The 12208-nt window shown below is 39.4% G+C and overlaps 1 protein-coding gene across 4 annotated transcripts in view; it reads left to right on the top strand.

Annotated features, from left to right (window-relative positions):
• Positions 1-12208, top strand: part of EPHA4 (EPH receptor A4) — a 177115-nt gene that overhangs the window by 133588 nt on the left and 31319 nt on the right. For all 4 annotated transcript variants that reach the window (XR_009599651.1, XR_009599650.1, XM_060411342.1 and 1 more), the window contains exons 9-14: positions 373-431; positions 2630-2743; positions 2994-3179; positions 7343-7404; positions 7853-8062; positions 9941-10090. Coding sequence is in view for 2 of the 4 variants with exons in the window: in XM_060411342.1 (XP_060267325.1) it covers positions 373-431; positions 2630-2743; positions 2994-3179; positions 7343-7404; positions 7853-8062; positions 9941-10090 (781 nt within the window). In the remaining 2 variants the exon portion in view is untranslated. The remainder of the gene's footprint in view (positions 1-372; positions 432-2629; positions 2744-2993; positions 3180-7342; positions 7405-7852; positions 8063-9940; positions 10091-12208) is intronic.

Below are 12208 nucleotides of genomic sequence, written 5' to 3'. Positions count from 1 at the left end.
CTATTTACATGTCAATACCAAACTTAGAGAAACTAAGTAGGGAGATTATATGTGGGGAAATTAGCCAGTAAATTATAATCTATCTTCAATACAATAAATTTCTCCTGAAGATTTAAAATTCTAATTATAAGATATTTGCTTTATCACCTCAGTTTAATACTGTGGTTAAGAGTAGAGACTCTGGACTCTGCTTGTATTTGAAACCATTGTTTACTGTTAATATCAAGGTGACAAGTTATTCACCCTATTATTTTACCTCCCATAAACCTCAGTTTTCTCATCTGTGAAATGTGTATACTACCTGACTTATGGTAGCAAAGAACTTGTGGTTTACAGCTTCTGAAAAAATATATATTTTTTATCTTTTAACAGACGGAGTAAATACAGTAAAGCAAAGCAAGAAGCAGATGAAGAGAAACATTTGAACCAAGGTACAGAAAATTGGGATAAAAGTAATTTTATTTTTAGAGCATTTCTTGTGTTTTCAGTTTAGAAATGTCTAAATAATATTCATTTGGCTATTAATATTATTTTCTGTTCATGGAATTATCCAAATAATATACTTCAGCATATCTAACTAAAATAGGTGATTGGTGTTTGTTTAAGGTGAGATTAAAGATGGAGATTGGGGGATTTCCTTAAATGCTTTTTCCCCTTATTTTACCCTCCACCCTGAAAAAGTTTTGGTAGCTGGGTCAGTTTTCTAGCTTGGTGGCAAGATTTAACAGGTAACAATTTTTCTGAAGTAAAAATTTGGGGGACAAATACAATAAGGAATTGAACACACACAGCAGAATTTGTGCTATGGAAATCAAGACTGTCAATATTTCTTTAGTAGACTTTAGCTATTTTGATGTTCCAAGTGGCTCCAAAGAGTAAATTCAAAGAATTGAATGACTTGAGGAAGATAGAGGACTCTGAGATGGACAGTGGTTAGTGACTCTTCAGGAGTACCATCCACTAGAACTTGCTGATGTGATGGTAGGTCTTTATCTGCACCATCCAATTCATTAGCCAGTGACCACACACTGTAGGATACTTGAAAATTAGCTAGTCGTGAATGAGGAAGTAAATTTTTAATTTCATTTAATTTTAACTAATTTTCATTTAAATAGTACCAAGTGGTTAATAGCTACCTTGTTAGCAGGGGGCAAGGCAGGAAGAATAATCTTGAGAAAGATTTTTTTGGCTAGAGCATACCAAGTGATGAAGGGTCATGGGATATCCGGTAATTTTCCCTTTGTTCATCTTGTTCCTTTGCTAAAAGCACACTTTCTCATTTGCATGTAGTATATAGTTTTAATATCAAAAATGATATAATTTTTTTTTTCTTTGAGATGAGGACAAAACTGACAGTCTTGGGAAATCAAGGGGATTTCCTGTATCCTATACCTGTATCCTATACCTCTCAGTGCCCCAAAGCTCCAGGAGCTCCAGAAGGGAAAGGCAAGGTGTGAATGCCAGTGGAAAGTCCCCACTAATTTCTAATGCATCTTGTCCCAGACATTTCTGGCTGCCTAGGTGCTCACATTCTGAATTCAGCTTACAAGTGACTGTAGGGTGTGGCTGAATTACCCTTCCTGGTATTCAAAGCATTCATGATTCAGCTACAGTATTTTCTTCAACAGAAGTGTCCAGGTGAAATTCAGTGTCTTTACTTACAGCACCTTCTTTCCAAAACTGAATAAAAGTGGAACTCCAATATAGAGTTTGCATTTTCAAATCCACTAGTAGATTAATTATCCCTCTTGTCCATTTAACCTAGGCTTATTTTGTTTACTGTTATCAATTGTTGGTGGATATGGGCAAAATGTGACACCTTGTAGCCCGACCGTTTGAAACAGTTTCTGAATCTTCCCTAAGGGAAGAAAGCTGGAGATGGTGCATAGGACTTGAGCAGCTGATTGGGACAATATATTTTTTAAAGTCATTTTTGTTGCTTTCAATTATTTATTTATTGGCTGTGCCACGTGGCTTGCGGAAGTCTTAGTTCTCCAACCAGAGATCAAACCTTTACCCCCTGCGCTGGAAGCGTGGAAACCTAACCGCTGGACCACCAGGGAAGTCCCCAGAACAACAATGTTTAGCTAACACATTCCAAATCCCTTACGGAGACTCTCTTTCCCTCCGTGGGATAGGTGGTTTTTAAAATGTCATCCTTGAAGTGTGAAGGCATTCCAGGAACTCTGTAGAGCTACAGCCTCTTACGTAGCAAACAATTCTTGTTTACCTGCTAACAAAACATAGAGCGAGACTTTAAACATTTTCCTATGCTATTTTTTTCATGCTAAGAAAACTTTTCCTGTGCCGAGTATTTTTAGATCCAGAGAATTTCAGTTTATCAGTGGTTCCTGAAAAGTGTTCGGGCTTCCCAGGTGGCGCTAGTGGTAAAGAACCCACCTGCTAATGCAAAAGATGTAAGAGATGCAGGTTCGATCCCTGGGTCAGGAAGATCCCCTGGAGGAGGGTATGGCAACCCCCTCCAGTAATTTTTGCTTGGAGAATCCCATAGACAGAGGAGCCTGGCTGGCTACAGTCTGTAGCGTCACAAAGAGTCAGACACGACTAAAGCAACTTAGCATGCACTAATAGAAGTGTTCTGCCAATCTTTTGCATGTCTGTTACTCAGGTGTTAGAACTTACGTGGATCCCTTTACGTATGAAGATCCCAACCAAGCAGTTCGAGAATTTGCCAAAGAAATCGACGCATCCTGCATTAAGATTGAAAAAGTCATAGGAGTGGGTAAGTCTGTATCTATAAGCCTGTTTTCTTCGTAAATATTAAATATAGATATATGTGGATTATATAAAGGCTTATGAATATACTGTGTGTGTCTATATATGTAAATAGCTGTGTACCTGAAATTTCCTTAATCTACATAAAACACCAGCACAGTGCTCAGTGTGTAATAAACACTTCACAAATGCTGGCTATTATTCTTTTACTTTTAATGTGTTTCTGGTTCAGAGTCAATTCTTTTTCTCTCTCAAAGGTGAATTTGGTGAAGTATGCAGTGGGCGTCTCAAAGTGCCTGGCAAAAGAGAAATCTATGTGGCTATCAAGACACTGAAAGCTGGATATACAGACAAGCAGAGAAGGGACTTCTTAAGCGAGGCCAGCATCATGGGACAGTTTGATCACCCGAATATCATTCACTTGGAAGGAGTTGTCACCAAATGTATGTGGGTCGCTCCCTTTACAAAGCCAAGTTAGAAGTTACTGGCAAATTAAACACACATTTTCTTTCCAGGGAAATGACAGATGGAACAGACCCACTGATTGCTAATAGGAGGAAATCAGTGCAGGACAAGTCATTAATCTTGTAGTCAGTTCTAAATGGGTCTGTGCTGTAGGCTGATACTCTATTTCCAAAGCAGCTTGTGTGAGATTTTAGCAAAATTAATATTGCAGATTTTTAGTATGCCTCGCCATCTTTCAAATGTTTGCTAGACCAAACCGATTGTCACAGGGTAGGCGCAAGCAGATGGTAAGCAAAATAAATTTTAAGTACTTTTCCTATAAAACACTAGAGAACTTCGCCACACCTTGTGCTCGAAGCTTTGGTTCCAGATGCGAGGAGTGCATCCTGGAATTCTGTTATATTGGGGGATTTGCTTGTCTGCTCGGCCTGATTTATGGCAGTTGCAGTTCAGCACCTATTTCCAGTAACACCTGGTTGAACCTTCCTTTTTTTAGTCCATTAGCATTCGCTGAGCCCGTGAACCACGCTTCAGTTAAAATACGACACAGCTCAACAGATGCATTTTGCGAAGCAAACCCTGAATACATCTGTAAGGCTGGCTAAGACCCACTTATAAAGCACCACATGAACAAGGCAGGTGAAATGGTTCCTATTGAAAATGGCTATATTCCAGAAGTCTTAGTACCTACTACAGTTACTACAAGTCAAGGATCGTGTAAGCCTGGGGCTATGTCTCCAGGAAGCCAGTGTACCATTTGATTCCAGGTGCCTGGGAAAAGCGGAGTATAAACATTGGACATTAGGTCTGGGGCAAAGAGGTAAATAACGTGCAAGGGTACACAATCTTTAGGCAGGGAAAATAAGGAATTACTAGAAAGTCACGGAAAATATACATTCATTTAGCGGTCCTCATACTTCATCCATCAGATTTCTGGAAAACTCACTGAAACACTTTCCTGGACCTCATCCTCAGAGGTTTGATTCAGTGGTTAGGGGCCCATGAGCTCACGATCTAAAGAGCTCAAGGTCAGCCACTCTGTAGTCCCTGGGACCACCCTTTGAGTCTCTTTGGCCTAGTGACCAAAGATTTGCACACCATCTTCTGCTAGTAAATTGTGAGGTCTTGACTGGTTGCTCAAGCTCTCAGTTTCCTCATCTGTAAAATAGAGACAAAAATAGAACTTGCATTATAAGGTTATTTTGAATGAAATATTTAGGGTGTATGGCATAATGCTTATATAGCCAATTAAAAAAAAAAACAAAAACACAAGTGTTAACTGGTACTGTTATGTCTTAAGAAGTACATCTTTCCCCCAGCTTTGGAATCCTTTAAAAAAGGAACCTTGGTGCTAAGGGTATATAATTTTCCACCTAAGGTGAAGGCTATAATTAGCATAGAATAGCTCTATTTGCTTTTTAAGATTAGTTTTACAGACAGGATTTTTTTTTTTTTTTTTGTAGCCTGTGGCCTCTGGGCTTGCCCGGAGCCCTTCACTTCTTTAATTAAAAGATAACATTCCCTTTAAATACTTCTGCAGGTCCATTTTCTCACAAGGAGGCTCTGTTCAGCTTGGGGTGTTTTTGCTGGGGCAGACAGTGATTTTTGTAGCACCTCTGCAGAAGAGAGAAGAAACAGGGGATCTTTGTGCTAAAATCCCACTGCGCCTCTCTAAAACCCGTAGCTATTACAGCTGTAACTGTTATAAATGACTGGATGCATTTGCATAATGCAGTTGTCAATGAATTAAAATGATTTAAAATTTCCACCAGAGGAGCTATCCCCTTCCCCCACTCCTCCCCTCCCACCTCTCCCTTCCCCACGGCATCCCTGCCTGTTCTGGGGATGGGTATGCCTCCACCCAGGAGTCCAACCAGGAACCATTTTATAAGCCCCTCTGTGCCGATGCAGACACTCATCTTTATTTGTCTTGTAGCGCTCATAGATTCTGACAAATGGATACTTTCAATAAACAGGAAAAGGAATGTAGAAAAATTGTGAAGATGATGCCAACTGTCAGATTAGGGAGGTGTAAGGGTGAAAAGGCGAAGTGAGAGTCTGAGTTCCTTGAGTAACTTTGTAAATGGTCAGAGACTATAAATTCTCACCACTACCCGCCTCTCTTTAGAACCTGGTGCTCTCTTCCCCACATTTCCAGAGGGGCCTGGTGAAAAGGAAGTAGGTATTAATGTACCTCCAGGGGGATCACCCTTTCTCACGAGTTGACAAAGTAGCATTTGATCGAGGCAGGTTCATTAAAACTCATTTAGATGCATTTGTTCTGTGTGGTCATGGATATAGAGGATCAGTGAGTCTAAGGACTCAGGCTTCCTATTTATATGATGGAGGATGGCAAGGCAGTTAGGGACCTCTCCCAGCAGCCAAGGGCAAATAGATTAGAAGTGGTTTTATTCATCCTTTACACCGAGATTCCTGCTGCTTCTGTCTGCTTTCCTTCATCCCCTATAAATAAAATGTCCAAGGTGTTGTTTCCTAATTCAACATACTTGCCTTAGAAAGATTTCTTCGGCACAACACCCAATGCATATCCCAAAAACAAATTGATAAATAGGGCTTCACTGATATTAAAAACTTCTGCCCTTCTAAAATTTGGCCTTTGAAATGAAGACATATACCCTTTCCCTATGCCAGTAGAGAGTCTAATTTGATAGAGTTAGGGTGAAAATGTATCCGTTTAGAATAATTCTGGGGACTTTCTGGCAATGACACATCCCAGTCCAGTTTCCATGATTAAGTCATAACCACAAGGACAACAATGAGTATTTTTGATAAGTCAAAAATTAGTTTCATTTATCAAACTAATATTTTATTTTCCTTCCAGGGACTCTCTTTTATTCTCTTTGCTTTACCCCTGCTGCTGCTGCTGCTGTTGCTAAGTCGCTTCAGTCGTGTCTGACTCTGTGCGACCCCATAAACGGCAGCCTACCAGGCTCCCCCGTCCCTGGGATTCTCAAGGCAAGAACACTGGAGTGGGTTGCCATTTCCTTCTCCAGTGCATAAAAGTGAAAAGTGAAAGCAAAGTCACTCAGTCATGTCCGACTCCTAGCTACACCATGGACTGCAGCCTACCAGGCTCCTCTGTCCATGGGATTTTCCAGGCAAGAGTACTGGAGTTGGGTACCATTGCCTTCTCCAGCTTTACCCCAGCCTTAGTAAAATATCAAAGATTTACTTTCGATTCCCTCTTCACTCCCATAAAAGAAAAAGTGAAAGTGAAAGTCAGTCATGTCTGAGTCTTTGTGACCCTACAAGTAACTTTAGGAAGAAGGAACTTCAGACCTTGAGTCCATTGCCAGGGATTAAGAAACTGAAGAACCATCCTTATTTCCTTAGGTCCTCAGAAAGAAAATGAAAGAGAAAGTGTGTCCCACATCTCCAAACCTTAAAATCATTTTGATTTCTTTGCTTACAAAGGGGACTGGGATGTTGCTAAGATGAAACCACTTATTGACCCTTTCCTGTGATGTTGTTGCTGCTGCTGAGGTTGGCATCTTAAAGAAGCAGATAGACAGTGTATTGATAGATAGGAAAAGGGAAAAGAAAGGCTATAGTCCCTGACCTGAGTGAGGCAGGGGGGAAAGCTAAGATTGTACATGCTTGAGCTTTAAGATGGGTTCCAGGTAATGAAGTATTCAGCATAGCTACTGCTCCTGGAAACTTGGGTTTCTCTAAATAAGTTAAAAAAAAAAAAAAAACAAAAAACAGCCTTTCTCTGTTCATTGATTCTTTCAGCATTGCACACTTGTCTCTTCTGGGGCAAAATTAATTAATTATCCTAAAGATTTTTTTTTCCTTTAAATGGATCATTTATCTTCTTCTCCATTTGGTTGAGAGAGCAAATACTCATCACATGCCCCTGGGTACTGGAGGCCACTTTAGTTAAAGACCTTGTCAACAAGCTACCCAAAGGGTTAACGTTCCAGATGGAATTTAAACCTACTCGTCCTTTTAATATTTCATTCCTAGCTCCCCACAGCTGAGGCATAAGCTTGGCTTGTTTTAATTAAATTAGATCGCACAAGACAGGTGTCTTGGCAGGAAAATTGTGCACAGCCCATTTTTATCTCATTAACTGCAGTGCTCATCAAGGGTTTTGTGTTTTTCTTTCTGGAAACTCTAGGTAAACCAGTAATGATCATAACAGAGTACATGGAGAATGGCTCCTTGGATGCATTCCTCAGGGTATGTAACTACTTTATATTAAACCCAAGAATGTTGGTATTTAGAAAACTCTAACACACTCTGAATGTGTGTTCTGTTTGGTTGTACACAGACCTTTTTTAATGGGGCAGAGGAAGACGAGGAGAAAGAGAGAACGATGTGATTTTTAAAGGCTCTTTACTAGTCCATATTCAAGGAGGATAGCATTTGATTTATTTTTGTATTGTGGGCTGTTGGAGCCATAGATTCATTACCGTTGGATAATTTCCATCCATCACAGGAAGCAAACCCAGCTCCTTGCTCATACTCTACCCATGAATTAGTGACTTTGGTCCAAAAGGCCCGGAAATCGTATTGAATTTCACTGCACAGCGGATACAGATATCAAAAAAGATCCAAGTAATAAATGCTTCATGAAAATTAATTAGGCTTAATGTTAATGAGATTGTACCATTCCTTTCCTCTGCAGAAGAATGATGGCAGATTTACGGTCATTCAGCTGGTGGGCATGCTTCGTGGCATTGGGTCTGGGATGAAGTATTTATCTGATATGAGCTATGTCCATCGAGACCTGGCTGCACGGAATATTCTGGTCAATAGCAACCTCGTCTGCAAAGTGTCTGATTTTGGCATGTCCCGAGTGCTAGAGGACGATCCGGAAGCAGCATATACCACCAGGGTAAGAAGGATTTGTGACCTCTGAGCTTTGACTCTAATGAAACTGTTCCTCTCACTTGATGTTTAAGCCCTTTATGATATTTATAAGTTACTTCATCCTTCAGAGCCTCTTCATAGCCATGCATCCCTTTTAAAACCATGTTTCGAAGGGAAATTTTGAAATACGCTCTAGATGTATGATCACAATTTAGAGCATCACATTGTTGTATTTTTTCACACTTAATCTACTTTGCTCCCTTCCTTTCTTCCAGTTAGTTTGTTTTAGATTTTATATGTGGTTCCTTTTCTTTGTTTTTTTTTTTTTTTTTTAATCTTATTTTAAACAAGACAGAACAATGTTTCTAGTCAGCTGCCTACCGAATCTGAGAATGTATATACAGGATTTATAAAACATTTACACTACACAAGGTTTCCCAGTATCTAATGGCCTGCATTTTACTACTAGTAGATAAGCTGGGATTAAGGCATGGTGAAGAGTTATCAGTATACAGTTAATGGCTTTGCTATCTTAGCTGGACAATCTGAATATAAGATACTAATGGAATAAACACAGAATCATAAAAGTCATTGGCCATTAGGGCTGACACTGGTAAAATCAACATGAGGCAGACCAGCCATTTTCCTCCTTTAATGCTAACCATTTTGCATCTGTAATAGTAAGCATTAGGGGTTTATTTTGGTATAGTTTGGTGTGTGTGTGTGCATGTTTCCTGCTAGTGTTCCATTTCTATGGCTGTAGTTTTGATTCTTACACATACCTTCTTGAAAATTCTAAGTCCATTCATTCAGGAAAGAATACACCTTTGTCAATGCTAAAGACTTTTTAAAGACTTTTTATTCCCCACCCTCCCCCCCACCCAGTAGTTGGAGAAAGGAAAGTACAAAGAAGCTTCTTGAATGATACATTTATATAGCCAAAATATTTAAGGAAGGCAGGACAAGTGTCTCACTGCATGGAACAAGCATAAATGTAATAACAGTGTAAAGTATAGCGAATCAATGAAATTTATGGTACAGTTTATTGCCCTCTTTAGTAGCCCTAATGAAGCAAAGAAGACTTTTAAATGATGTCCTCTTGAACAGTTTAAGGGTCTGAATTAAAGTTGAATTAATTTCCCCAGATGGAACCCTAAGAAATTTGAAACTCCGTTAAAAATACCTTGCACATAAGCATAATCAAGAAGAGACATTTGAGACTTTTAAGCTTTTGGGGGGGGGGTGATATTCAATTGCTTTACCATTTTTGCAGGTGTCTTTTTAGAAAATTAAATAATCAAAATCCTGCCCTCCCTCCATTAAAATCAGTAATGGCTCTAGCATCTGGTACTATCTGACTTCCTCTAAGAGCCTGTTCAACAAATTATCTTCTAGCTAAGTTAGGCATGTTTCTTATGTTCTGTCAGAATTGGATGACAATGGAGTATATAGAAATATTCATATTTAAATTCCTTAGTTCATGATTTCTGAAGCAGTACTAAGTATTGGTTTTGTGCTGCTGGGTAAGAGAATCCAACAAGAAGTCAAAATTACTGTCAGCTGCACATTCATTGGTATACACCACAGATAATGTGTATTTTGTAAAACTTAAAATATCCTTTCCACTATAGTATTGCCTTAAGCAGAGCCCAGATAATAGGTTGGCTTTTAAAAAAATAATTAAGGAGATTAGTTGTTTACTTCCCCATAACTTAAGAAAACATATGAGAACTGTCTCAATCTGGAACATTTTATTTAGAATAAACAAGTGAGTATCTTTTGATTGTTTGGAAAGCTATCTCAGGAATGTTGTTGTCCTGCTTGGCACACAGTAATAACATTCAGAAACTAAAAGGGCACATCAGTATACTTGGGGAATAATCTAGAGCTTGGATGTTCACAGGGTGGCAAGATTCCTATCCGGTGGACTGCACCAGAAGCAATTGCCTATCGTAAATTCACATCTGCAAGTGATGTATGGAGCTACGGGATCGTTATGTGGGAAGTGATGTCCTATGGAGAGAGACCTTATTGGGACATGTCCAATCAAGATGTGAGTCTTTATGTTCTGAAAGATATGTTTTTTGAGATGCAGGAAGTTTCATATTAATGGGCTTCCCTGGTGGCTCAGAGGGTAAAGCGTCTGCCTGCAATGCAGGAGACCTGGGTTCAATCCCTGTGTCAGGAAGATCCCCTGGAGAAGGAAATGGCAACCCACTCCAGTACTTTTGCCTGGAAAATCCCATGGACAGAGAAGCCTGGTAGACTACAGTCCATGGGATCGCAAAGAGTCAGACACGACTGAGCGACTTCACTTTCACTTTCATGTTACCACATGATGGAGTAAGTGTTGAGTGTGAACTGATACATTAAACTCCAGGGTCTTAATACAAATGTGTCTAGTAATCTAGCTAAAACTTCTGGTCATTGATTTCAAGGACCAAAACTACAAAGCCTTAATAGTATAGTGTGGGAGATAGACTGATAGACAGATAGATGCATAGCTCAACTGATTAGTGATATGGGACAGTATTTTTACTTGGTTAGCTTGCAAGTTCATACTGAAACAAAATTAAACTTTGAGTGGTAAGAAAATGCAGGGATATATGAAAAACGCATTTCATAGTCAGTGAAATTGACATGAAAGTTTTATTGGAAGAAAACTACTGAATATTTTAAAGCTGGCAAAATTGTAATTAGAGCTTGCCCCTTGAGGACTCTAAAATAAAGCTTCACTAAATGACCCTTTGTAAATTATGCACATCCCTTTAAATGTACCATCTGGACTACTTCGTATGGGAGTATCCACAGTGCCTGCAATTTTAGAAAAGCATTCAATAATGACACTAATAAGATTCCAGAGTAATAGAATTTAATTACAAACATCTCCAGTGAGAAAGAAGAAAAAACAAAAACAAAAACCTAGACCAGGGGGGTCTTCTTAGGACACTTACTAGCTATTTCTAGGAAAGTATTAGTTCTAGAAGGGTTGGAAATCAGAGCAAAATAAAATGGTCATTTTTAAAACTTTCCTAATATTTTTGGGTGAGGTGAAATATTAGCATCTAGTGTGTTTACAAATGGGTGATACTCAATTCATTAATAAAAGCTATTTTAGAAATGGTGTGTGGTTTTTTTTTTTTTTTAAATTTTCTCTGAAGTGGAATGTTACCTGACCATTTGCCTTGTCTTGAAACAACAGGATGTTGCAAAACCTTGGCAATTAAGTGAAAAACCAGGTGCACTCAAGAAGTAGGATGCTGGTTGCTTAATCAGTAGAATGTTTAGAGCAATACAGAAGCTAATGTACTCTGTGTCCAATGGGGCAAAAAGAATTCTCTGACCAGATTAAGAGGAATGGTAGTGTTGATACTGTAGTACCTATAAATTATAAAGGAAGGTTCATAACAAATAGGAAGAAAGACAACAGCTAGCATAACTGATAGATAATTACAGATTGGAGACAGACTCAGTTCAGTTCAGTTCAGTCACTCAGTTGTGTCTGACTCATTGAGGCCCCATGAACTGCATCATGCCAGCCCTCCCTGTCCATCACCACCTGCCAGAGCTTGCTCAAATTCATGTGCATCGAGTCGGTGATGCCATCCAACCATCTCATCCTCTGTCGTCCCCTTCTCCTCCTGCCTTCAATCTTTCCCAGCATCAGGGTCTTTTCTAGTGAGTCAGTTCTTCACATCAGGTGGCCAGAGTATCGGAGCTTCAGCTTCAGCATCAGTCCTTCCAATGAATAATCAGGACTGATTTCCTTTAGGATTGAATGATTTGATCTTGCAGTCCAGGGAACTCTGAACAGTCTTCTCCAACACCACAGTTCAAAAGCATCAGTTCGTGGGCTCTCAGCTTTCTTTATAGTCCAACTCTCACAGAGACAGACTACGAAAGTGAGCAGTGTGTAATCTACTGTTTGATGTGATTATGAAGACACCTTCAACTACCTTTCTTGTAGTAACATTTGGCTTTGAGTAAGAGACATGCAGAGAAACAAAGGCCAACAACCTAGAAGAAGGGGTTTGTTGTTGTTTAGTCTCTAAGTTGTGTCTGACTGTTTGGCAACCCCATGGATCGTAGCCCACCAGGCTCCTCTGCCTATGGGATGTCCCAGGCAAGAATACTAGAGTAGGTTGCAATTTTCTTCTCAAGGGGATCTTCC

The sequence above is a fragment of the Ovis aries genome, chromosome 2 (genome assembly GCF_016772045.2).
Source record: "Ovis aries strain OAR_USU_Benz2616 breed Rambouillet chromosome 2, ARS-UI_Ramb_v3.0, whole genome shotgun sequence".
In the NCBI taxonomy this organism is placed as follows: Eukaryota; Metazoa; Chordata; class Mammalia; order Artiodactyla; family Bovidae; genus Ovis; species Ovis aries.
Note: the sequence above shows the minus strand (reverse complement) of the source record. Positions and strands in the feature narration are given on the sequence as shown.